Source organism: Aotus nancymaae, unplaced genomic scaffold, assembly GCF_030222135.1.
Source record: "Aotus nancymaae isolate 86718 unplaced genomic scaffold, 86718_ANA_hifiasm-v0.15.2.pri h1tg000028l, whole genome shotgun sequence".
Taxonomy (NCBI): domain Eukaryota; kingdom Metazoa; phylum Chordata; class Mammalia; order Primates; family Aotidae; genus Aotus; species Aotus nancymaae.
In genome coordinates, this window is record NW_026988441.1 from 17,446,674 (window position 1) to 17,470,075 (window position 23,402).

At 57.5% G+C, this 23,402-nt stretch overlaps 3 protein-coding genes across 11 annotated transcripts in view; 1 reads left to right on the forward strand and 2 right to left on the reverse strand.

Moving 5' to 3' along the window:
* On the reverse strand, positions 1 to 5,134 carry PSENEN (presenilin enhancer, gamma-secretase subunit). Of its 4 annotated transcripts, none has more exons than XM_012437847.3 (6): positions 5,015 to 5,134; positions 4,635 to 4,851; positions 1,328 to 2,136; positions 1,018 to 1,109; positions 483 to 587; positions 1 to 295 (listed from the first exon to the last, which is right to left on the reverse strand). In XM_012437847.3, exons 4-6 carry the CDS (start codon positions 1,076 to 1,078, stop codon positions 156 to 158), a joined length of 306 nt encoding a protein of 101 aa, XP_012293270.1. In that variant the 5' UTR covers positions 1,079 to 1,109; positions 1,328 to 2,136; positions 4,635 to 4,851; positions 5,015 to 5,134; the 3' UTR covers positions 1 to 155. The 4 variants fall into 4 exon arrangements, with proteins under 4 accessions (XP_012293270.1, XP_012293264.1, XP_012293257.1 ...); XM_012437841.3 differs by having other exon boundaries at positions 1,315 to 2,136; XM_012437834.3 differs by having other exon boundaries at positions 1,018 to 1,136; positions 5,015 to 5,133.
* LOC105707061 (U2 small nuclear RNA auxiliary factor 1 like 4) lies at positions 1,576 to 7,153 on the forward strand. 3 transcript variants are annotated; one of them, XM_021676573.2, is made up of 12 exons: positions 1,583 to 1,666; positions 1,803 to 1,890; positions 2,282 to 2,348; positions 2,431 to 2,480; positions 2,550 to 2,648; positions 2,823 to 2,956; positions 3,063 to 3,158; positions 4,142 to 4,226; positions 4,712 to 4,916; positions 5,382 to 5,566; positions 5,869 to 6,241; positions 6,328 to 7,153. In XM_021676573.2, exons 1-12 carry the CDS (start codon positions 1,623 to 1,625, stop codon positions 6,651 to 6,653), a joined length of 1,752 nt encoding a protein of 583 aa, XP_021532248.1. In that variant the 5' UTR covers positions 1,583 to 1,622; the 3' UTR covers positions 6,654 to 7,153. The 3 variants fall into 3 exon arrangements, with proteins under 3 accessions (XP_021532249.1, XP_021532248.1, XP_021532250.2); XM_021676574.2 differs by lacking the exons at positions 2,550 to 2,648; positions 4,142 to 4,226 and having other exon boundaries at positions 1,576 to 1,666; positions 1,828 to 1,890; positions 2,236 to 2,348; positions 2,671 to 2,944; XM_021676575.2 differs by lacking the exons at positions 2,282 to 2,348; positions 2,431 to 2,480; positions 4,142 to 4,226; ... (2 more) ...; positions 5,869 to 6,241; positions 6,328 to 7,153 and adding an exon at positions 3,806 to 4,135 and having other exon boundaries at positions 3,063 to 3,157.
* KMT2B (lysine methyltransferase 2B) overlaps positions 7,069 to 23,402 on the reverse strand; it is a 21,191-nt gene continuing 4,857 nt past the window's right edge. For 3 of the 4 annotated variants that reach the window (XM_021676572.2, XM_064381464.1, XM_021676571.2), the window contains 32 exons: positions 23,003 to 23,282; positions 22,776 to 22,831; positions 22,281 to 22,556; positions 21,567 to 21,661; positions 21,209 to 21,307; positions 20,965 to 21,078; positions 20,672 to 20,818; positions 20,479 to 20,574; positions 19,942 to 20,059; positions 19,059 to 19,172; positions 18,707 to 18,891; positions 18,542 to 18,631; positions 18,344 to 18,448; positions 18,158 to 18,231; positions 17,414 to 17,529; positions 17,226 to 17,317; positions 17,007 to 17,144; positions 16,179 to 16,337; positions 15,825 to 15,945; positions 15,671 to 15,749; positions 15,420 to 15,580; positions 14,213 to 14,440; positions 12,840 to 14,133; positions 12,662 to 12,751; positions 12,477 to 12,586; positions 9,102 to 9,239; positions 8,946 to 9,020; positions 8,669 to 8,846; positions 8,192 to 8,299; positions 7,993 to 8,076; positions 7,745 to 7,874; positions 7,069 to 7,655 (listed from right to left, as the gene is read on the reverse strand). In XM_021676572.2, the coding sequence (XP_021532247.2) occupies positions 7,380 to 7,655; positions 7,745 to 7,874; positions 7,993 to 8,076; positions 8,192 to 8,299; positions 8,669 to 8,846; positions 8,946 to 9,020; positions 9,102 to 9,239; positions 12,477 to 12,586; positions 12,662 to 12,751; positions 12,840 to 14,133; positions 14,213 to 14,440; positions 15,420 to 15,580; positions 15,671 to 15,749; positions 15,825 to 15,945; positions 16,179 to 16,337; positions 17,007 to 17,144; positions 17,226 to 17,317; positions 17,414 to 17,529; positions 18,158 to 18,231; positions 18,344 to 18,448; positions 18,542 to 18,631; positions 18,707 to 18,891; positions 19,059 to 19,172; positions 19,942 to 20,059; positions 20,479 to 20,574; positions 20,672 to 20,818; positions 20,965 to 21,078; positions 21,209 to 21,307; positions 21,567 to 21,661; positions 22,281 to 22,556; positions 22,776 to 22,831; positions 23,003 to 23,282 (5,426 nt within the window). In that variant the 3' untranslated portion in view covers positions 7,069 to 7,379. Of the gene's footprint in view, positions 7,656 to 7,744; positions 7,875 to 7,992; positions 8,077 to 8,191; positions 8,300 to 8,668; positions 8,847 to 8,945; positions 9,021 to 9,101; positions 9,240 to 12,476; positions 12,601 to 12,661; positions 12,752 to 12,839; positions 14,134 to 14,212; positions 14,441 to 15,419; positions 15,581 to 15,670; positions 15,750 to 15,824; positions 15,946 to 16,178; positions 16,338 to 17,006; positions 17,145 to 17,225; positions 17,318 to 17,413; positions 17,530 to 18,157; positions 18,232 to 18,343; positions 18,449 to 18,541; positions 18,632 to 18,706; positions 18,892 to 19,058; positions 19,173 to 19,941; positions 20,060 to 20,478; positions 20,575 to 20,671; positions 20,819 to 20,964; positions 21,079 to 21,208; positions 21,308 to 21,566; positions 21,662 to 22,280; positions 22,557 to 22,775; positions 22,832 to 23,002; positions 23,283 to 23,402 lie in introns of those variants that run through there. The other variant, XR_010344291.1, reaches the window with a different exon arrangement.

A 23,402-nucleotide genomic window follows, 5' to 3' on the forward strand; every position in this document is an offset into this window, starting at 1 on the left:
GAAAGTTAGGGTCCTTTATTGGGGCATGTCAGCAGAGAACACAGGAGATGAAAACAAGTCTTAGGGGTTTGAGAAGGGGCTCCCAGGACAGGCTCCTCTGCTCTAATGAGCCTGTCATGGGAGAATGAGCAGGGCCCCAGCCTGTGCAGAAGTTGTCAGGGTGTGCCTAGGGGTATGGTGAAGGAGAGGTAGTCCCCAAGGGCACCCCAGCGAGGCCGGTAGATCTGGAAGATAGTGATCCAGGAGGTGAGCACTATCACCCAGAAGAGGAAGCCCACAGCAGAGCGCCAGACATCTGTCATGGGAAACAGAAGCAAGAATGGTTCGCCTCCCAGCTGCTCTCCGGACTTCCCTAGATCAGCCTTCCCTTCTCACCCAGAGCCCCAGAATTCTTTGGGAGGCCAAGGTGGGCCTTCCATGAAGATTGCCCACTTCCCCCTCTCCCCAGCCACTGGTCTTCCTCCTCTGTGTTCTAGACTCACAGCCTTTGATTTGGCTCTGTTCTGTGTAGGCCGGGACAAGGAAGGCCTCTCGGAAAAACCAGAAGATGTTGACCAACCAGAGAAAAGGCAGGAAAGCAAATCCACCTAGGGAAAAAGAAAAAAAAAAAAACAAACCAAAACCTCACAAGGCAATGAGAATCTTCTGCAATTCCCACTTAGAGATCTATTTGGAGGAAACTCTCTCACACCCAAGTTCAATGGAGATTTCTGCTGTCAGGGATTCAGGAATCGGCCCCTCCTTGGGATCCAGGAATCTGATTCCTCAATCACCTCTTTCGCAGGACCCAAGAGTCCAGGGCCTCAATTCCCCACCTCTCTTGGGATCCAGAAATTGAGGCCCAAGCTTCCTCGTTCCTCAGGACCTTGGCTCTCCCCGTTCAAACCCAGGAGTAGCTAGCGTTCACAGGTGCTTCATTTCTTAGATTCATGAATCCAGGCCCCAAGGCCCTTTTCCCCCCGGGTGCTCTAGTCCAGTCCCCTCTCTTCTCCTGGGACTCTAGCGATCTGCCCTTACCCAAGTAGTACTTCCGGCACAGGTTCAACTTCTCCTCATTGGACACTCGCTCCAGGTTCATAGTTGCGCTGGGGCCGGGTCGTCCCAAGGGTCTGCGGGGCAAGACCCAAGCCTTGACCCTAAGTAACAGATGCAAGGATCACGAACAACCACCACACCCAATTACGACAAATCAGAGATAAATGTAAAGGTGGGTTTGCTGCAAGCAGGGCATCTCCGCCCCCACTAGCAAGCTGGCTGGATTAAAGAGCTCTTTCTTTTTATTTACTAGGGTGGGCTAAACGACCCCCAACTCACCAGGAGAGCTCACCTCCTCCGGCTGTGATGCCTTAACCACTTTCAGTTATGGACGTTTGGGCGAGATGCCCCAGGTTTCCCTGGAGGTGTAGTCTTCTTTGGGCGAGGCTATACTGCACGCAAGCGCTGTTGGGAGAACTCCTGCCGGGGAGTCTGCGGGGAGGGCGCGCACCTCCCACGCGCAAGCGCCCTGGGGCGTTTCCGAGCGCATGGTAAGCGCCTAGAGGGGGCAACGAACTACACTTCCCAGCGCTCATAAGGAACGGAAGTGACGTAGGAGCAGCCAGACCTAGAGGGCTCGGGTAAAAATGGCTGAATATTTAGTTTCGATATTCGGGACTGAGAAGGACAAGTGAGAACGGGCGCTGGGAGTGGACTCTCGAGGGGTCGGGGCCGGAGCACTGGGGTCCTGGATGGGGGGGACGGTGTTTCTGGCGTGTCCGACCTCCCCGGCCCTCTGTTCACCTCTGTCTTTGCACCTCTTCCAGGGTTAACTGCTCTTTTTACTTTAAGATCGGGGCCTGCCGGCACGGGGACCGGTGCTCCTGGCTTCACAACAAGCCGACTTTCAGCCAGGTGAGCCCCGGTGGTTAACGCCTCCCGGCCCTTCCCCTTCTGGGGCAGTCGTCACCAGGTCCCGCCTATTCCGGCTTCCTGAGGCCCTCCCCACCGCCCGGCTTTCTTCTGATTGGCCCTTTTTTCAGTCTCCTCCCCCCAGTCTTAATACCTGTCTCCCTGGAACTTGGCCGCGCCCCCTTACTTACAGTCTACACACCTTGGCTGTTCGTCCTTGCCGGTCCCCTCCATCCTGTCTCGGTTTTCCTAGGGTAAAGGATGGCCAATGCACTCATGATGCTTACGCTCCTTCTGGGGTGCAAGGTTCCACCCCCAACCTTCATGCCTCACTCTGTTTGCATGCAGCCCTGGCCTCTGATCTCAGGCCCCGCCCTTTTTAAATTCTGTGCAGACCATAGTGCTGCTCAACCTGTATCGGAATCCACAGAACACAGCCCAAACTGCAGACGGATCACACTGTGAGTAAGGGACCAGGCCTGGGGGCAAGGTGGACAGCCCCCAGCAAGCTAGGCCCTGATTCCACCCTGCCTCCTCCCCTAGGTCATGTGAGCGACATGGAGGTGCAGGAGCACTATGATAGCTTCTTCGAGGTGAGGGTTGGCAGGGGTAGGTTGGGTTTCTTGTGGGAGCTCAGCTGAGTTCCTCCCCGTCTTCCACAGGAGGTGTTCAGGGAACTGCAGGAGAAGTATGGGGAGATCGAAGAGATGAATGTGTGTGACAACCTTGGGGACCACCTCGTGGGCAACGTCTATGTCAAGGTGCTTGCTGTCCCCGGCTTAGGGCCCAGAGGTGGAGGGATTTCAATGCCTGATGGTCGCCACTGAAGCCTCTCAGCTTGAAGTTCATCACTAAATCCAGACCAGCCCCAGAGCTGCTGAGTCCCGTGAAGATCTCTGAGTTCTCCTGCTGACCCTGACTGACGTTTCCTGCAGTTCCGGCGGGAGGAGGATGCAGAGCGGGCTGTGGCTGAACTCAATAACCGGTGGTTCAATGGGCAAGCTGTGCACGCCGAGCTGTCTCCTGTCACCGACTTCCGGGAGTCATGCTGTCGCCAGTATGAGATGGGGTATGGTAGTTCAAGGGTGGGATGGGCACTTGGAATCCCAGACTTTGAATGTGTGGTAGGGGCTGTCATGACAATGGCCTTTTCCATCTCTCTGCCGTCTATGCAGGGAATGTACGCGAGGTGGCTTCTGCAACTTCATGCATCTGCGGCCCATTTCCCGAAACCTCAGGCGGCAGCTCTATGGGCGGGAACCCAGGTGCAGGTACCTCAGGACGAGCCTGCTAAGTCTCCTCATGCCAAAAGGGTCCTATGTCCTCAGATGAGCCTGACTCTAAGCCCCAGTAACAATGTCCCTGAGACTCTTTCTTTTTGAGATGGAGTTTTACTCTTCTTCCCCAGGCTGGAGTGCAATGGTGCCATCTCAGCTCACTGCAACCTCTGACTTCCAGCTTCAACCAATTCTCCTTAGCTGGGATTACAGGCACCCGCCACCACACCCGGCTATTTTTTGTATTTTCAGTTGAGACGGGGTTTTAGCAGGGTGATTAGGCTGGTCGTGAGCTCCTGACCTCAGGTGATCCACCCATCTTGGCCTCCCAAAGTATGGGGATTATAGGCATAATCCACCGCACCTGGTCATTCCCAAGACTCTTAGACCCTAAGTGTAGTTTTGAGCCCCATCTGGAGACCAGTACCTAGGTCCCAATCCCCAAACCAGCCTGAACCCCTAATCCAAGACCAGCCTGGATTGCCACCTCTGATATTGGCCACTGAGTACCTATTCTGGGCCATGTCTTAGAACTCTAGTTATTTCAGCATCCTCCTGCCTCATCCCAGAGCAGAGAGGCAGGCCTGTGGATCTCTGCACCACTCCTCAGGGTTCTAACCCAACTCTCAACACTCCTATTGGGTCACCGCCGAGGTCCCATACTGGCCACTGTCCCCGAGAGAGAAACCGCTGGCGTTCCCCAGATCACCTGCATGGCCACTTCTGAGGACCTGGCCGACTTACCCTTCGCCACCCACAGGAACAGATGTTCCTAGCAGGACCTCTCCTCAAAGCCCCCTTCACTTTCCTGCCCTGTCTTTCCCAGGCTCCCGGGCTCCATAATGTAATCTGCTCAACATGGAGACCTTCTTCTACCGCCCCTCTCTTAATAAAGTACCACATAGCGAATTTTGCTTTGTTGTAAAACCACAGCAAGCGAATTGACATTTCCTTCCACCCACACATGTGACGAAAAGGGGAAACGACATTGGGGTTCCAGCCACAGCTTCAGCTGAGGAACTTGGAACGGCCAGCTTGGGACCCGGGACCCTAACAGTACTGGTAGGGTGGGGACACCTTTGTGCTGGAAATCTTAGCACCTCCATCTGAGACTTCTTCAAGGGGGAGAGGTCTGGTTGTGGCACGTGGGAGGAGTCCTAGCCCTAATCTCAAACTCCTGGGCTCAAGTGATCCGCATGTCTTGGCTTCTCAAAGTGTTGGGATTACAGGTGTGAGCCACCTCACCCAGCCTCTGTTTTACTTCTAATAACGGTTCTAATTCTCCACAATAACCCTATGAGACAGGTGCTATTGTTGTCTCATTTAGGTATGGAAAAGGAACGGTGGGTAGGTGAGGACATGGCAGAGGTGGGATATGCATTCTTGCAGTCTAGTTACCGAAGCCCGCTCTCTTAGCCCCCTTGTGGCCTGGGCTTTTCTGATAACCAGCTGAGTTGGGGAATAGATTACCGGCTTCCGAAGGAGGGTGGGAATTCTGTTCCCCCTCATCACCGTGTCCTTTCTTCGGCCCGGTTTCCCCGGAAAAGTGCGGCAGAGGCGCTGTGTCTGGAAGTCCCGCTATCACGGCCCCCCAGATGGGGCCTGGACTACGCCTCTTGACGGCCTTGCTGCTTCTGGCCCTGGCGCCACCGCCGGAAGCTTCCCAGTACTGCGGTCGCCTTGAATACTGGAACCCAGACAACAAGTGCTGCAGCGTCTGCCTGCAGCGCTTCGGGCCGCCCCCCTGCCCAGGTGAGACTCCAACACCCAGCCTTGCTTGGGCGGAGCTCGCAGGTGATCGGGAGAGGGGAAGGGGCAAGGTCTGTGGGCTACGGGCCAGAGAGGCTTACTTAGGGATCGAAGCGTTGGGCCTTATACAGATCAGATAGGGATGACGGGCAGAGCTTGTGCAGAAGGGGATAGTGCGGGCTACCGTAGGGCAACAGCGAAGGGATATGGCTGGAGAGACTGGCAGGATAGGGGCCGCGTAGAAAGGGTGAGCTTTATGTAGATAAACTGGGCGTGGGCGGAACTTGGTGCAGAGCTGGAGGGGGATGAAGAGGAGATCCCGGAGAAAAGTGACAGGAGCGGGGCGCACGCTGATAGGCTGGGAGCGCCGTAAGGGGGCGGAGCTCGGCGGGATTGGGTGAAGCGAGAGGGCGTTGCCTGCGCAGGGTGGGTTTAGGCGGCCACACTAGAGCACAGCTTTCCCGCTAGACTACGAGTTTGAGGAAAACTGCGGGCTCAATGACCACGGCGATATCGTAAAGCACGCGTTCCGAGAGTGTCCTCCTGGGCGGTGCAACCCCGACGGCGCCGAGCTATGTAGGCCCTGCGGCGGCGGAGCCACGATCCCCACTCCCGCCGCGGGCGGGGGCAGAACCCCGTGGCGCTGCAGAGAGGTTGCAGATGGGACTCCCGGCTGGGCAAGGGCGTGCTGGAGATGGGGGGCCTGGATCTAGGGAGCGGGCGTAGCCTCACGTAAGGGGTAAGGGGTGGGGCCGTGGTGTAGGGAGGTGGCTGGCCTGCAGGGGTCGGGAGGTCCTAGGTTAAGGTAATTGGGCCTTGCGGGACCCAACTACCTTATCAGGTATCACATCAGATGGGCTGTGGCCCCAACAAAGGGTTTGATGAATATGGGCGGTTTGGGAGGGGGCTGGAGAGGGGTGTGGCCTCCTGCTTTACTCCAACTCCTTATCCCCAGAGGCCGGTCCCTGCCAAGGGGCACTGCCCCCTCACACCTGGAAACCCAGGCGCCTCTAGCTCCCGGGAGCGCACTTCACCAGCAAGTTCCATTGCTTCGAGGACCCCTGAGCCCGTCCCTGGGCAGACCTTGCCGAGTTTCATCCCGCTCTTGGTTCTGGTTCTGCTCCTGACCTTGGTGGTGACAGCGATCCTCCTGTTTGCTCTGCTCTGGCACCTCTGCTGGCCCAAGGGGAAAGTGGACCCCTATCGCTATCCTGGCTTGGTCTGCGAAGTCCCCAACACCCACACCCCCTCGAATTTGTGCTCCCCAGGCGCCCTGGAGATGGGGGACACATGGAAGGAGGTTTCTCTACTTCCACTCTTGAGCAGGGGTTAGTCTGGGAAGAGCCCCGGGGAGGGCAGGGGAAGGTGGACTGGATGTCCTTCCTCCCCTTTACCCTTCCCCTCTCTCTCCCAGAGCTGCCCAGTCTGGCATCGCAGCCCCTGTCTCGCCTCCTGGATGAGCTGGAGGTGCTGGAGGAGCTGATTGTACTGCTGGACCCTGAGCCTGGGCCAGGTGGGGGAATGGCCCATGGCACTACTCGACACCTGGCCGCAAGATATGGGCTGCCTGCTGCCTGGTCCACCTTTGCTTACTCGCTGAGGCCGAGTCGCTCGCCACTGCGGGCTCTGATTGAGATGGTGGTGGCAAGGGAGCCCTCTGCCTCTCTGGGCCAGCTTAGCACACACCTTGCCCAGCTAGGCAGGGCAGATGCATTGCGGGTGCTGTCCAAGCTTGGCTGATGTGGAGTTCACTGGGCTTAACACTCCACCTTGCTGACTACTAGTCCCAGCATACAATTAGCACTGAAGTACTTTCTGAAGTACAATCCTAACTGGGCAAATACTCAACAGATACCCTCATTGCTCTTTGCCCTAGAAGGGCCCATTCCAACATACACACAGGGCCACATGTGGGAGGGCTGACCCCAGGTGCCCCTGGGCCACCAGAATCCCCTCTGAGAAATAGCCCTGCTACAGGCACTTGCTGTGATCTGTACTGTTCTGAAGCCGTAACAGACCCCATGACTGACTTCTAATTCTGAATGATGGCCTTTCACTACCTGTTGAGGCTGAAATTCCTTGGCTCGCAATGGGTGGGTGTGGAGAAGTGGGGTTCCTACCTGCCCCTACACCCTACAAATGGGAAGACCACCTCTCCAAACATTGACAGACTTTATTGTGGGGGGGTTCCCACCTGGGACCCCACCTCTTAAATAAAAAAGTGCATAGAAAAGAAGGGATTTAGAAACCTTTGTACAATATCTACATCCTGGGCCCCCAGGGCATAAAGGGGCGATTGCTGGGTGGGCTGGAGGGGTGGAGGCGGGGTCCTTGCCACCTGCATGCCCACATCCACCCTGAACATGAGGGTGAGGGTGAGATGCTCTAGGAGGGGCTAGGGAGCCCCCAGGCTAGGGGCAAGATGGCAGCAGGAGGTGTGAGGGGTCGTGGTGGGCGGCCACGGCCTCAGTTAAGGAACCGACGGCAGCGCTTGGCGCCACAGTTGCAGGGCAGTTTGTTGCTGGCATCCTCGATGGGGAACTTGTAGTCGTAGGTGAGCTCCTCACCACGCAGGATGCGGCGCAGGGCGAAGATAACGATGTGTTTCTGACCCTCCACGTGGATGACTCGAGAGAAGCAGTTGGGCTCACAGGAGTGGTTGATGAAGCGGGCGGCATTGCCATGCATCGTGGCGTCCACGACGTCAAAGTCATCCATGCGGAACATGTAGCACCCGATGCCCTGCAGGGATCAGGCGGGGGATCAGGTGCTCTGTCCCCATGGGCCAGCCCGCTTCACCCACCACTTTCCCACTGCCACTGGGAGCCCACCTTCCCATCATAGAACTTCTCCCGCTTGTCGGTCAGCACTGAACGAATGACGATGCCGGAGTACTCAATGACCATCTCGCCCGCATCGATGTTGCGCTTACAGAACAGGCCTCGCCCGTGAATGGCTGATCTGCAGGGCAGGACAAACGGGGAACTCAGGGGGGAGGGAGACAGAAACCAGACAGCACCCCTAACCCAGTGCACCTGTCAGTCCACCCAGGGGCATCCTCCCCCCCAACCCCACTCACCTGTAGACACCCACAGCCTCTTTGGACGTCTTCTTAAGGTGACGAAAGCGCATGGCCATGGGCAGCTCCAGGCTGGTGGCACGTCTGGTGAGGGGCAGCAGTGTCACCTAGGCTGGTGCTCAGAATGACCTCTCTCACCCCTGCTCACTCTCTAGGACCCTTCCAGACCACCGCCTGCCTCCCAGCTCACACTCCATACCTGGTTGACCTGAGCTGCACCTCATCCTCTTCCTCGTCACAGGTGGCCCCCTCAGGGAGCACCCGGTGCTGGGAGGCCAGGAAGTTGAACATGTCAAAGGTGCACTTCCTGCAGGTGGGAGTGGGGAGGGAGGAATACACTATTGAAGACACAGCTAAAGGGGAAATGGGTGGGGTTCATTCTTATGATGTCAGCTCTAGAAATAACTTTTTTAAAATTTTATTTTAGAGATGGGGTTTCCCCCATTGCCCACACTGGTGTCGAACTCCTGGGCTCACGTGATCCTCCCATTTTGGCCTCCCAAAGTGCTGGGATTACTGGCGTGAACCACCGAGCCTAGCCAACTCTAGAAATAATTTGAAGTGACCTAGTGTCTCCTCCCCAGGCCTCAGTTTCCAACCTCTAAACAGTTAACTCCCACCCTCAAGAGCTGTCATAGGGCACCCTGACCCAGGCATCACACCCCAGACCTCTCACCGGAGATAGACCTCTGCCCGAGCAGCCCCGTGGGGATTCAGGGGTGGCTCCTCCTGGCCCTCTCCCTGCTGGTGGTAACGGAACTTATAGTGCTGGCAGCGCTGGGCCCCAGGGAGCTGCTCAGCCAGGAAGATGACAGCATCGTGGTGGATGCCCAGGAGCCTTGCCCCGCTCATTCCTGAAGGGAGATGTTGAGGACACATCTGTCATGTGGAGGGCCCATTGTGCCCTTGGGGGAGACATCCAGCCCCCAGCCCGCTTCGGGCACACCCCTTACCACTAAAGGAGAGATGTCTGAGCCGGGCATGCCCTCGGGCCTCTTGCACTTTCTCGATCAGAGTTCTCCATGCCCCTGGGGAAAGAGCAGGCCAGGGCTGAGTCAGGATGGTGTTTTATGGACACTCTCCCTCCTGCCACTGCACCCCCTACTCACCCTCCAAGCTCTCTGCTTCCACACTGAACCCATCCTCACTGCTGATCTCAAAGCGCAGATGTGGGCCAGTCCGTTTCGGGGCCTGGTTCTCTTTATCCTCTGGGGATGGAGGCTCTTCCTCAGAGCTCGAAGCCTCACCTGGTCCCAAGAAGCAGGTCGGAGTGAGGATCACTCTTTCCGGACTCAAAAGCCCCCGAGCCCCACTGTGCTCCCAGCAGACACCACTCTCTCCACTCCTAGGCGCAGACACAGACACTGGGGTCTAATGGCCCTCCTACTGCTCCAGTTACCACCCCGTGAGCCCTGCAGAATGGACATTTCTTCCCCTCAAGAGGATACAGTTCCTCTTCTGCAGGACTTCTTGGGTACAAGAGCATTTCACGGAGGCTTGGGGCCTTTTGGCAGGACACGCCTATGGCTCACTCAAACCCAGTGTACCATAAATCCCATCCACCTGTCATTATTCTGTTTCTCACACAAAATTTAAAATACTGGAGAATCGCCGGGTGCAGTGGCTCATGCCTGTAATCCCAGCACCTTGGGAGGCCGAGGCGGGTAGATCACAAAGTCAGGAGTTCGAGACCAGCCTGGCCAATATGGTGAAACACTCTCTCTACTAAAAATACAAGAAAAATTAGCTGGGCGTGGTGGTGCACGCCTGTAATCTCAGCTACTCAGGAGGTTGAGGCAGGACAATCGCTTGAACCTGGGAGGCAGAGGTTGTGGTGAGCCAAGGTTGCGCCACTGCATTCCAGCCTGGGCGACAGAGCGAGACTCCGTCCAAAAAAAAAAAAAAGAATTATATTTTGCACGTTTTTTTTTTTTTTAGATGCGGCAAATTTCTGCAACTATTACAAATATATTAAAATTATTATTATCAGAGTCTCGTTCTGTCACCCAGGCTGAAATGCGATGGCGCGATCTCGGCTCACTGCAACCTCTGCCTCTCAGGTTCAAGCGATTCTCCTGCCTCAGCCTCCAGAGTAGCTGGGATTACTGGCGCCCACTACTATGTCCAGCTAATTTTTGTATTTTTAGTACAGACGGGGTTTCACCATGTTGACCAGGCTGGTCTCAAACTCCTGACCTCAGGTGATCCGCCCACCTCAGCCTCCCAAAGAGCTGGGATTACAGGCATGAGCCACTGGGCCCAGCTACAAATATATTATTATATAGGCTCACGTGCACAGAGCCAAGTACACTGTATGTTATGAGCTATTTAGGGGATTTCTCAAGGGTTAACAGATTAAACAGAGCAGATGGGACGTGCTGATGCAGCAGATGTGGATGTGAGGAAGGGGGTTGGAGGTCGGGACAACTCTGAGCCTGAACACCTGAAAGGATAAACTGCCACAGACTGAGACAGCGACGTCTGTCTCAGCAAAAGAAGAATGGGTTTGGCGTGTGGGTGGAGGGCTTAGTTTGGAACATGCTGACTTTGAGAGGCCTCTTAGAAACCACCCCCTGCAGGCCAGGCATGGTGGCTCATGCCTGTAATCCAAGCACTTTGGAGGCCAAGGCGGGTGGATCACCTGAGGTCGGGAGTTCATGACCAGCCTGACCAACATGGTGAAACCCGGTCTTAAAAAAAAAAAAAAAGAAACCACCCACTGCAACCTGCTAGTGGAGATGATGGGCAGGCAGCAGGATGGGCTGGAGGAGGCCACAGTTCAGGGACAGGGTCTAGGCTGCAGAAAGCAATGTGGAGATAATCAGAACACAGATGGAAGGACAGCCACCAAGCTGGAAGGGAGCCCCTGGGAGTGAGTGTACAGAGAAGTCAAGGCCAGGGCCCTGGGACACATCTAGACTGACAGCTGTGGGCAAGAAGGCAGGACCAGAGGTGAGAACAGGAGTAGCTCTGGGAGCTAAGGAAAACAGCAGGTGGGAGGGACCTGCTGCACCAAACACTGCTGCTGCTTAAGCAGGTGTGGGCTGGGGACTGACCGCGGTGGGGTAGGGGCACAAAATCTTTAGTAGAACAGGTTCAGGAGAGGCAAGACCCGCATGGCCACATTCTCCCCATGTCACCTCTCTGGGCCACCCTACGCCACCTCCCCTGCCCAAGGGAGACTCTAAAGCACACTCCTGCCACGTGACTCCCGCTCTCTCCAGGCCTCAGTGCCCCAGAGTCCACCTCTGACAACTTCTCCCCTGTGTCCCCGCCCCTCACCTCCAGTGTTTCCTGAATACGGCAGGACTCTCAACGCTCGCTTTCTCAGTGCCTGCTCTAACCTGCCCTGGCTAACTAACGTCTGTGTCCCCCACTAAAATGTGGTCTAGTCCTTGAGGACAGGGACCTCCCAAGGCCACTGCCATATTCTTACGCCATCTCTGAGACATAAGCAGCCTCTGAGTTAAGCAGTCTCAATCCATGTCCACTTCCCTGCTCAGCAACTGAGCTCTGTGTCATGAGAAAATCCAAACATCTGGACAGGATTGGGCCACAAAAAAATCCCAGCTTCAGGCTGCTCAAACACTAGCTTACCTGGCTGCAACCATTCCCCCCACAACTGCCTTCAGGGACCAACAGAGAACTCCACTGCCAGCTTCAACGAGTCCATCAGCCAATCCTCCTCCAGGCTCCTCCCACCCTGCACATTACAGTTTCTGCATAAACACCTGCCTCCCCACCTCTCCTTCACCTCAGAGGTAACCAGTTTAAAACCAGCCACCAGGCCGCCTCCCACCTTTTCCATCCCAGCCAGCCCTTCCCCACCATCTATGGCTCTGTTGTCTTGGCCCTCACACTAAGCACCTCCACGCTGCTGGCCCAACTCCCCCTTCCGATTTTTAGCTGAACTCTGGCCAGGTGCCTGGGCTGTTCTGCTTTCCTCAGCCATGGTCTCCATTCTGGACTCCGACACTACACCCCACCCCGTGCCACTTGCTCTCACCGGACACAAATCCTAGACTCCACAGGCCTGGCAGTCTCTGTGGCAGCTGGGACTGTGGCAACTCCCTTCCCTGGGCCTCTGGGACACCACTCTTCTTATCTTCCCATTGTCCCTGGCCCTCGTCTGGGTGCTAGGTGGGCTGCATCCTCTGAACGATTCTAGAACTTCACCGCTGGCTACTCTAGGAAGCTCTCAGCCCCTGGCAGGCTAGGCTCTAAGGCCCTCCCCTGAGCTCTTGGCCATGCTGGACAAAGCCTCTTAAGAGGATCCCACATAGAGCTAAAATGTCATTTCCATGTCTGTTTCTCCCAGAAGGCCAGAGGCTCCCCAAGGCCATCTCTAACTCTAGCACCGAGCCTCAAGCTTGGCCCCCAGGAGGGTATACTGGTTTTCAAAGAGGACTGATTCTGCATCTGTGAGTCACCCAGCTGAGCCAAACACAGGCAAGCAGGGAGAGAGAGGGCAAGGCAGGCCCTACCTGAATAGTGGTGCCACTGGGACTCAAGCAGCAGGTCTGGGGGACCATCAGGGACCTGGGGAGGACCGCCTTCCGGAAGTGGCAGCAAAGGGGACCGTTCCTGGAGGGACCTACGAGAAGAGACCTGTCAGGAAGGGGAAGGACAAGGTCCCAGACCCTCCAGGGACAGAGGCCTGGCCACTCACCCAGGGCTTTCTTCCCCAGTGGGCTCCCCAGGCCGATCCAGGTCAAGGACCCCACGCACTGTGGGGGTTTTCATCCTCACGCGGCTAAACCTGAGGGGGCGAGCCCGAGAAGGATAAGCTGCGTCTCCCACCCATCTGTCCCCTGGCCTGCTCTGTCAGCCTCAGCACCCGCACTCACCCGCCGCTGCCAAGTCCCGGAACCTGGGGGGTGTCCTCTGAGGCCTCTCCATCTTCTTCCAGCCGGGGGGCTTTGTATGGAGGAGGTGCTGGTGGGGATCGGCCAGAGAAGGTGGACACCCTCTTGACACGGATGGCCTGGCGGGGTGGGCTGGCAGGCCCACTGCTCAGCACCAGCGTCAGGGGAGGGGGTGGTGGGGGCGGGGCAGGGCGGACCACCCCGACCACAGGCAGTACGCCAAGCAGGGGGCCTGGGGGCAGAGTCCAGGAGGTGGGGGCTGTTGGGGGAATGGTGGGGGGCAAGGGTGGCTGCTTCACGGGGGGTGGGACAGGTTCACCCTCCCCGGTCATCTTCACAAATACTTGCCCCAGCTTGTTGACAAGGATGATTTTGGATGTGGCGGGTTTGGGGGGCTCAGGGGCAGGGCCAAGGCTTAACACCCGGACCCCTGGGGCCCCTGGGAGCCAGGCAAATGTGCGAGTGGGATCAGCCGGGCTGGCAGGCAGGCCCTGGGGGGGCTGGCTACCATTAGCCAGGGGAGGCGCTGGTGGGAGTGACTCCTCTCTGGGGCCAGCACCTCCCTCACCAGGCCCCCCTAGGTTCTTCAATACAAAATCCACAATTTCCGACGGCAGGTCCTCAGGAGGCCGGGCTCTGTCCCCTACAGCCCCAAGGACCCCTGCCCGGCCTACTCCTGGCCCCGAAGGAGGAGTGCCCTGGCCCCGAGGCTGCTGTACCGCCTCAGCCTCACTGTCAGTGCCATCATCCACGCCGTCCAGCTGTTCAATTCGGGGGACTCCAGGGGGGGCGCCGGGGGCTAGACCAGGGCCAGACACCACAGTCACAGGGAAGTGGATATATCGGGAGGTGGGGCTGGCTTCCTCTTCAGAGCTGTCCCCTGGGACCCCATGGCTGCTCCCCATGGCCCCAGCGGCTACAATCTCTTCCTGGAAGGGCTCAGTCCCCAGCAGGCTGGCCGCGAAGTCCAGGTCAGCAGCACTCAGTCCTGATACCACCTCCATGTCCTCGAAGTCTGGGCCCAGGTCTTCAGGGGGTGGTGGAGATGGGGCTGGGACAGGGGGAGCCAGCTCCCCTGAGGTAGGTATGAGGGCCGTGACGACTGAGGTAGGAGGGGGCACCCTGAGCTGAGGGGAGGTTTTGAGAGGAGGGGAGGCCCGCCACGATGGAGGCGGCCTGGGAGCCAAAGGACTAGGACGACGGGAGCGTCTGGGGGGAGCTGGGAAGTCCGGGTCTCCCACTGTGGGGATGTGGTGGGTCAGTGAAGATGGACTTCCTGTAGGGGGAGAGTCAGTATCACCAGCAGCTCCGACCTCCCTGGCTCCACCCCCCACCCCTACATGCCCTGTGCTCACCAGGGGAGGGCAGGGGGCCAAAGGAGACACCCCCCAAGGGCCTCCGGGATGGCGAGTAGTTGGGCACTTTGATTCGAGCCCCCGAGAAGGAGCGGGGGGCTAAAGGAGGGGCACTGCCTGAATCTGGCCGCAGTGGGGGGTCCAGGTTCTGAACGGGCGAGTGGTGCTCAGGAGCTCCAGGGACAAGGACATCTGTGTCCGGTGGGGGGTCCTCACCACCTGGGGGCTCTGAAGAGGCAAGAAATGGCATTGGGGTGGCAGGGACTCTGTGCCAAAGCCTGCCCACATGCCCTCCTCCTGAGCCACAGTGCCTCCCAGGCCCCTGACCCTGACCCAGTCACAACAGGCCCCGGTTTCCAGTGACAGCCTAGGCCAAGCCCACCGTGGAGTTAGCAAAACCTGCACACAATTGGGCCAGGGCCCTTGTCCTTTGCCATCTTCTCTCTGCCTCTGCTGCAGGCTTTGCACACCACGGCCCTCTCCAGCATGGCCAGTCCTACCACTTTCTTACCTGCCTGGCACATCCCTGCCACATCAGACGCCCCCACCCCACCCTGGCCCAGAGGCTCTCCATTCCTGGCTCCACCCAATCTCTGCAAACTGATCTCCCTCCTCCTCCCAACACTCCCTGGTTTCCAGCCGGGATGGGTATACCCACCTCCTCTGTTCACTTCTTGTCTTGCTCCAACCTGGAATAAAGCTCTTTCTACCATCCAAATCTCTTCTGCCTCCTGCTCTGCCACAACCACCTCTCCCTCATCTCCAAGCCCATTCTTTGCCCTGTGCCATCCAGCTCTCAGCTACGTCCCACTGCCAGTGTGGCTCTAAGGGGGCCGGTTTGGGAGCTGAGCAGATCCAGTTCCAATTCCAACTCCCCACCATGTTACCATGTTCAGCCACTATCCCCTTGAGGTGCAGTATAGTAACACTGGGGTGCATTACGTGAGAACAGAGCCCCAAGTCAGGGAGCTGTAGCGTTCTACTCCCTGTGGTCGTCCAAAAGCCACTCTCCCCTCCTCACTTATCATGAAAAGCCAGGCAAAGCCCCTGGCATGTAAGGCACAGCAGTAAGCGAGCTGCTGATACATTACAGCAACTGAAGCAAGAACAAGACTCCTGGACTTTCCAAAGGGGAGCAGGGAACAGGGATCTGTGAGTTTGTTTAGGGAGAGCGGCATTCAGGAAGAAGACAGAGCCAAGGCCACACCTGAGGAAGGGGTGGGGCTGTGCACAATGGTCTGGTTCTCCTCTGCAGCCTCCAGGTGAGCCGGCTCTTCCCTCGGCCCCCATGGCCGATACTCCAGAATTCGGCACCGATACCAGCAGCGCCTCCGAGCATCAACGGTACTCCAGTACAGACGGGAGCACCTGGAGTGTGGGATAAGAGGGTTAAGATGCTTGGGAAATGGAATCCAGCTGTGGAGTCCCCTGGCCCCACCGAACACCCCGATTGCTCACTGGTAGCCAATGGGGAAGAGTCGTCCCTCGCAGTCCGAGAGATCAGATAGAGTACCCAGGGAGTCAATGCGGATGGAGCCTGTGATGCAAAGTGGCGGTCAGGAGAGGTAGGCAGGCCAGGGCAGGAAGACGGGGCGGAGAGCAAGCAGCTTACCAATGAGCACATTGATGGCGTCGGGTTCAAGCCCCGTCAAGAACTTCCGCTTGAAGTTGATGCCCTCAAAGTCCACATAGACTCGGCGCAGAACATCAAAACCATCAGGGTTCACAATCTCCTGGGAGAGGGGGTGATAAAGTGGGGTGGCTGGATTGGTGGGGGAAGGGGGATTCCCAGGATAAATCTATAGGTGAGATGTGAGCAGTCAGGGGCTTGGCCTAAAAGCCTCTGGGAAAACAGACTAGGAGACACTGAGAGGGGGGCAGGGCCAGGCCTAGGGGCCACGGGGGTCCCTGAGTGAATGGGAAGAGAGGACAGGAAGGAGCTGTGTGCCTCGAGGTTCTGGCCCACCTTGCCATCTAAGAGGTCAGTGTGCTTCTGGCAAAAGACTTTCTTGTCGTCTTGGAAGATGCAGTAGCTGGCCCGGGCGCACATGAAGTGGAAGTTGCTGAGGCAGGAGGACAGGCAGCAGCCCACCGTGGCGCCAGGCTTCAGGCAGAGCTCACAGCGCTGCATAGGGGAGGGCGGCTCAGGGGAGAAGCCAGGGCCAGGTGCCAGGCACCACTGTCACTGAGTCTGCCTGGGTCCGTCTAGCCTGGCACCTGGCATGGCAAAGGCTCTCACCAGGTGCAGCCTCTCCCCAACCACAACCAGGCCCAGGTGCACACAAAACTCTGATTCTCTGAAGCAAGAATGACAACAGCTATTGCTTGCTAATGGCACTGACCATCTTTGTCACACTGTTCTTAGGCGGAAGTTACGTTATTCTCATCCTCATAGCTAACTCCACAGAGGGAATCTCTACCACCCCAACTCCTAAGAGTGCTTAAGGCCTCTCTCTACCTGGCCCAGGCGCCACTCTGAGGAGCGGGGAATTCTAACCTCATGGGGATGTAGTGAGAGGCTCAATGCCACCTAGCATAGAAAGCATGCAGCCCAGGTTTAATCAACGGGCATGCTTCTGACTTTCAGACTCCCATGCTTCAGGCCCAGATTATGGCCAGAGGGCCTACATAGGAAAAAGCTGCCACCAGCACCAACATCCCAGGGCAATCAAGAGACCTCAGCCTGGCAGCAAAAGGATGCCAGGTAGGGAATGTGAAGTAAGAGCTGTCTGCACTGGAGGAGGCCTCCCCGAGAGCTGGAGGGCTGCCCACCTCTCTGGGCCCGTGCCCTCACCATCTGCCTCCCTCGGGCCACAGCAGCATGCACATTCTTGAGGGAGCCATCATTCTCCTCAAAGACTTCTGCCGACCAGATGGCACAGTTGACGTGTGTCCACTCGTTCTGACCGATGTACAGGAGCCGCCCTGCTTCCTGGGGCAGAAGGGGAGTGGCATGATGTGAAGGTCCAGGGACCAGGCCCCACAACCTGGTGTGTCACAGAGCAGCCCTCACCTTGGAGTCAGCATCCCCGTATTTGAGGCAGAGTGCACACTGACGGGGATCTTCTAGGTGTGAGAAGGCAGCAGGATCCTTGCCCTGGAATGCTGGAGAGGAAGTGGGAAGGGAGGTCTAAGAATCAGGACCCAGAGCCTGGCCACCAACGCAGGGGTCTTGGGTTCCGGCCCTCAACATCCCAGTACCTGCTGAGGGATCCCCGGGAGGCTGCCCTGACTCTGGGGTCTCTGGTTCCTGTTGTCTCCACTGCGCATAGACATGGTCCAGGGATGGGGGCAACACCGCATTGGGAAGGACTCCACTGTGGACAGGCAGGGTTAGCAGCTGACGTGCCCAACAAGGGCGGCTGGATGGGCACCCGCCCACAAACCAGCCTGAACTCGCCATGACACCCACTGCTCTCTCTCCACGTGGAATTTCTCTCAGTCTGCCAAATAGGCCAGGCCCTCTTGTGCCACCTTGGACGTATGAAACTCTGCTCCTCACGCCTGGAATACTCCTCCTCCTCATGCCTGGAATACTCCTCCTCCTCAGCTCTGCTCCAATGTCACCTCTTTCAGGAAGCCTTCCCTGACGCCTTGGCTCCAGCAGGTGCCCACTCCGGGCCCCCACTGCCCCCTGGTATTCTCCATCACTGCTCTGACCATCTGGGTCTTCAGTGCCTGCCTGGTCCACAATGAGCTCTTTAAGCAGAGCCCAATCTGACTTGCTCACTGCTTTGTCCCCAACACTGCCCTGTACAAAGCAGAAACAAAGCTCTGCTAGTCCAGAACCACCAGGGAATCTCACCCGGGTTCTACCACCCTCCCCTCAGCTCCACTCCAGACCCTACCTCTGCTCATCTCTTCTCAGCCCTCGTGGCCCCTGCATGCCCTGGCCTTGCCCTCACTCACTGGCCCCCGTCCTGCTAGCCACCCAGCCTTGCTCACTTTGGCAGCCGGGTACTCCGTCGCCAGTACTTGGGGTCGTGGGCGTCGAACCAGCCGAACGCAGATTCTAGCAGCTGGGGAGTAGATTAACAGGATGAGAAGAGCCAGCTTCCCCAGGAGAGCTGGCAGAAGCAGGGTCTGAAGGGCCCAGTTCCCCACCCTATGGGTGACCCCGGAAGAGTCCACCTTCAGCAGGAGTCCTTTCATCTGGCCTCCAGCCCGGCGTTCTGGGGTCTCTCCCTCCTCCGAGTGCCTCATGAGAATGCCCACCATGTCCTCCATAAAGCTGTGCTGTAAGGGGGTTTGTCAGGGGCTGAGCCCCCTCTGCGCAACCCCAGCCCTCTCCTCCTGGCACCCACCTGTTCCTCCCAGTGTCTCACTCACCACAGACTTGTAGTGGCCGTCCTCGAAGCGCTGACTTACAGCTTGCAGGCCGCAGGGTCCTGGGTGCAGCTGCTTCCCATCCGGCCCACACTGCAAAGTGGGGAAGTCAGCAGGGCTGGGGCTGGACCTGGCCCCACCCTATCCTGCCTCCCGGGCCCTCCAGACCTGGGTGCACAGCAGCAGTGGGCCCACCACCTTGGAGCTCAGCAGGCCCTGGAGCACCTGGCGCAGGCCCCCCTGGAGAGCCCCGCTCAGGGCCTCTCGCCAGCGGGGCTGGACTGCCCCAGCACATGGTCCGCAGGTGTACAGCACCGAGTCTGGCAGTCCTGAAAGGATCTCGTAGTCTTCATCTAGGATAGCCAGGTGGGAAAGGGGAAAGTGGTTTCAGAGGATGTGAGGGCTCCCAGCGGCCCCTAGGCCAGCAGGACCCTTAGCCCACCTGTCCTCTTGGGGCCTGTGGTGGGGGTAGGGGTCCCCACAGGCTTGAGGCTGCAGCCCAGGTGCTCCGCTGACTCACCTGAGAGCCCCTCGCACTTGGCATGCACCCAGTGGTCGCACTGTGCGCACTGCATCATCTTGCTCTCGTAGTCATTGTCTTCATAGCAGCGTGTGCAGATCGGGCAGTAGTTTCCTGGAGGAAGGGAAGACAAGGACGAGTCAGAGGTGCTGGGGTTCCCACCTAGCCCTGAGTGGCTCTGTTCAGGGATTAGCTGTACCTTAGCTGCCTCCAATATGATCCCATCTTGGGTCTCTAAAAGCTCCCTAAAAGCTACTTGAAAATGAGGCTTCTTTTTTTTTTTTTTTTGAGACAGTCTTGCAGTGGCAAGATCTTGGCTCACTGCAACTTCTGCTGTCTGGGTTCAGGCGATTCTCCTGCCTCAGTCTCCTGAGTAGCTGGGATTACTACCCGCCACCATGCCCGGTAAATTTTTTGCATTTTTACTACAGATGGGGTTTCACCGTGTTGGCTGATCTTGAACTCCTGACCTCAGATGATCCACCTGCCTCGGCCTTCCAAAGTGCTAGGATTACAGGCATGAGCCACTGTGCTCAGCCCTAGGATGAGGCCTCTTCAAACTTGGAGGAACACAAGGCCTTGCTAATGTGCTGCCTGAATGCTTCCAAACCCCTTGGTGGAGATATGAAGTTCCAGGAAGTACCTCAGACATTAAAATGGTAGAGTCCCAGGCCTTCCACTCCCACCACCCTCAGAGAGGCTAATGTGTCCCTGTTTTACATCCTGGATGGACTTCTGTGGAAGTGTTCCCTGAACTGAACAGACAGTCCTATAGCTAGAAGGTGGAAAGCCATGAGAAAAAAGGGTCTATGCTAAGGCCTGTCGAGGAGCCTGGCCATTTCCCCATGGCCCCCAGTGTCCAGTTCCCCTGCCCGGTCCCCACCTTTCTCATAGAGCTGGGTGCACCTGGGGCAGAGGCTGTAATCTCCAGACCACTCGACGTCCCAGTTCTTGCCTGGAGTCGCCCCACAGCTCTTACAGCGCACACAGGCTGAACAGATCTGGGGGAACAGGGCGATGTTAGGGGAAAGGCAGACACTGGGCTCAAGCAATGAGTGGGAGATGGGCAAGGAGGAGGTGGGGGTATGCAGGAAGTAAACAAGGAAGGACGAGTAAGAGGAGAAGAGACACGCAGAACAGACACGGAGGAGCAACAGGAGTGTAGAAGTGGACACTGGACTAGAGCAGGGGATTCTGAGCCCAGGGAACATGAGATTCATAAGCTCCTAAAACTACTTCACACAAATTCTGAATATAAATCTGACCTACGTGAAATTATTGAAGAGAAAATGTTACTAATCAAATTCTCAAGAGGATCCCCAAATCCCCTCTCTTCCTGAGAACCTCAACCTAGAGCAAGTTTGGGGGTAGTGGTGATATTAATTAGAGCCAAGGCAAGGGGGTGGACCTCATCTCTCACCCAGTGGCGCCGTTTGCGCGTGGCCCGGGTTGGGTAGCTGGGCCCCAGGCAGGCCGGGTGGTAAGCATGGCGGCAGCGCTCACACTCCAGGAGGTGCTGTTGGATGTGGAGACAGAGATAGCGATACCTGCTGGCACATGGATGCCTTCACCTTCAGGCCTCCACCCATCCCGGCTGGCCCCTGGGCCCAAACCTTGGATCCGCGGCCTTTGCGTCCACAGACATGGCAGAACTTGCATCGACGGCAGCACCAGGTGTCGTGATGCTGGGGCAGGGGCCGCTCAGCCTCCTCCAGGCAAAATGGGTGGAAAGGGTCACAGCAGACTTGGCAGAACACCAGCTGGGGACGGGGAGCGGGGAGTGAATGATAGGTACAGCATGAGGCCTGAGGGCCAGGGGATGAGACCCAGCTGAGAAGACTCATGGAATCAGGCCATGACAGCCAACAGAGATCTGGGGGTCTGTGAAGAAACAAGGAGATCTAACCTCATGCAGTCCTTTGCTGGCACACAGCAAGCACACCATCGGGGGGCCCCCTGGCACGGAGGTGAGCACACTCAGGCCCCCCATCAGCCACACGTTCTCCAAATCACAATCCTCCTGGGGGAAGAGAGAACGCAGGATCAGAGGGCAGCCAGGCACACAAGTCAGACCCACCTGGCTTCTCTGGCACAGTCAATGAGGTTCTTCAAACCAGAGGCCCAGCGACCCGCCCCACTCAATGCCATACCTTAAAATCCACACGGACACGGTGCACACCATCGGGAGATTTCTGCTTTCCAGTCCAGCCATTGGGAAAAGAAGCAAAGGGGCCAGGGGCCAAAGCATCCTAGGAAGGAAGGGGAGGGGAGTTCAGAGTTGCCAGCCTGGCCATGATGCAGACTCTTCTCCTTGCCGCCCTTCCCCCAGCCTACTGGACCCAGACCCTGATCCAGACCCCACTTTGCTTTCCAGACAGGCAAGGCCTGCCTCATCCCTCAGGGCCTGTCCTCTTGTGTGGACACACCATGACACTCAGGTGTGCCTGTCACTCTGACTTGCCAGGTAGCTCCTGGAGGGAAGGGGCTCTCGGAGCGGGCCGTGCTGACCTTGTCCAGGCGCCTTCGGGCCTTGAGCTGCAACACAGGCTGCAGGGTGGGTTTGCGGGGCCGGCTCTGCTCCTCAGGTTCTGGCAGTGGCAGCTCTAGGCAGGACACAATGTGCAGTGAGGTCCCTCCCCTTCCACATCCCTCTTCTACAACCCCAAATGTTACCTGGATTCCCAGGGCCTTCTTTAACTAACCAAGACCTGCCAGGACGACTCTTTTTCTTGTTTGAGACAGGGTCTCACTGTTGCCCAGACTGGAATGCAGTGGTGTGACCCACAGCCCACAGCAGCCTTGAACTCCCAGACTCAGACGATCCTCCTGCCTCAGCCTCCTGAGTAACTGAGACCACAGATGTATGCCACCACGTACCGCTAACTTTTGCTTTTATAGAGACAGGGTTCCACTATGTTGTCTAGGCTGGTCTTGAATTCCTGGGTTCAAGTGATCCTCCCACTTTGGCCTCCCAAAAGTGTTGGGATTACAAATGTGAACCACTGCACCAGACCTAGGATGACTCTTGAAGTCTCACTCATTAGGCTCACTGAGACCCTCATAGGCCAGTTCTGTATGTCCACCTGAAAACTGCCTCCTCCTCTGCCCTCAGCCACCTTCTCTATCAGACTGACACAGCCCTGGGTCTGGTGCCTTGTCCCTTCCACCCAAAAGACATAGGACTAGATAAACCATCAATAGAGAACATTGAGCAGTTCGCACCATTTTCTCGGGGGGTCCGACGCCGAGGAGCAGGGGGGCCCCCGGGCTCCGAGTCATCCGAGTCCTCGAAGATATCATAGGAGGGTCGCTGTTTGACGCAGCGCCGAGCTGACTTGCGCTGCAGGAGTGAGTCCTGCTCCTCGGGCCCTGGGGGGGCCACCACCTCCTCCCGGGGCCCCCCAGCTCCCGCCCCCCGGCGTGGGCCTGGAGGACCAGGGGAGGCCTCAGGAGATTCATCGGAATCCCAGGGCAACAGCGTCTTCACTATCGTCCGGCCTGCGGGAACAGGGGACTTAGTAGGATTTGAGCGCAGCCAGGGACATGGGACACTGGGAGAGAAGCCAGAAAGAAGCAGGGCAGGGAATGAACGCGGGAGCTGTGAAAGCACATGACGGAAAAGACAAAGAAGGTGAGCTGCAAGGGAGGAGGGCAAAGAAACACAGCTCCCTCCACAGCACATAGTTTTGAGAAGAAATGCTCCTTAAAGCTTGTCACCTTTTTTAGCCAGTCGTTCCATCTTCCGAGCCTCTATTTTGTCACACTTCCGGTATCTGGGGAGGGGAGCAGCACGTCACCAGGGTAGGGGACTGGTGGTCTGGGGGAAGAGAGGAAGCTCTCCACAAGGATGCCAACCCCACTGCTCTGGCCAGGCAGAAGAGGAGCAAGGCAGGAAGCCTAGAAGACCAACAAGCAAGGGAACGAAGCCACACCCAGCTACTCACACACAGCACTGCTTCTTGGTGTTGGGGCCCCCAAACTTGGGCTTGTCTAGGCAGTTGACACAGGACCCACAGTCCTGCACACGTAGGCAGCCCCGACAGTGTCCACACCGAGCCATCCGCATCTTCTTGCCGTGATGGGAGGGCAGTGAGCGCCGGGGTGTGTGGGCCAGGGTCCCTGCAGATCCTGTGGGCTCTGAGTCTCCCCCAGGGCCTGCTGCCTCCACCTTTCCCCGCTGGGATCGTGACGGGACACTCTCAGTCTCAGATGCTGATGATGTATCTATAGCAACAGGCAAGGAGCAGGGCATGGAGCCATAAAGCCACCAGGCCTTCTACCTCACTTCCCTGCTTTCCCACAATCTGGCTCTTGCTTTCTCACAGCAACAAGTTCCTAGTGCTC

What these genes read in the sequence shown, in the direction of transcription:
- PSENEN (XM_012437847.3), bottom strand. Translation starts at nt 1,078, where the DNA reads ATGAACCTGGAGCGAGTGTCCAATGAGGAGAAGTTGAACCTGTGCCGG. An exon ending in GTGCCGGAAGTACTACTTGG is followed by an intron (nt 588 to 1,017) that starts GTAAGGGCAGAT and finishes CTTTTTCCCTAG; the next exon opens with GTGGATTTGCTTTCCTGCCT. An exon ending in ACAGAGCCAAATCAAAGGCT is followed by an intron (nt 296 to 482) that starts GTGAGTCTAGAA and finishes TTCCCATGACAG; the next exon opens with ATGTCTGGCGCTCTGCTGTG.
- LOC105707061 (XM_021676573.2), top strand. Translation starts at nt 1,623, where the DNA reads ATGGCTGAATATTTAGTTTCGATATTCGGGACTGAGAAGGACAA. An exon ending in CGGGCCGCCCCCCTGCCCAG is followed by an intron (nt 4,917 to 5,381) that starts GTGAGACTCCAA and finishes CTTTCCCGCTAG; the next exon opens with ACTACGAGTTTGAGGAAAAC. An exon ending in CCCCGTGGCGCTGCAGAGAG is followed by an intron (nt 5,567 to 5,868) that starts GTTGCAGATGGG and finishes CCTTATCCCCAG; the next exon opens with AGGCCGGTCCCTGCCAAGGG.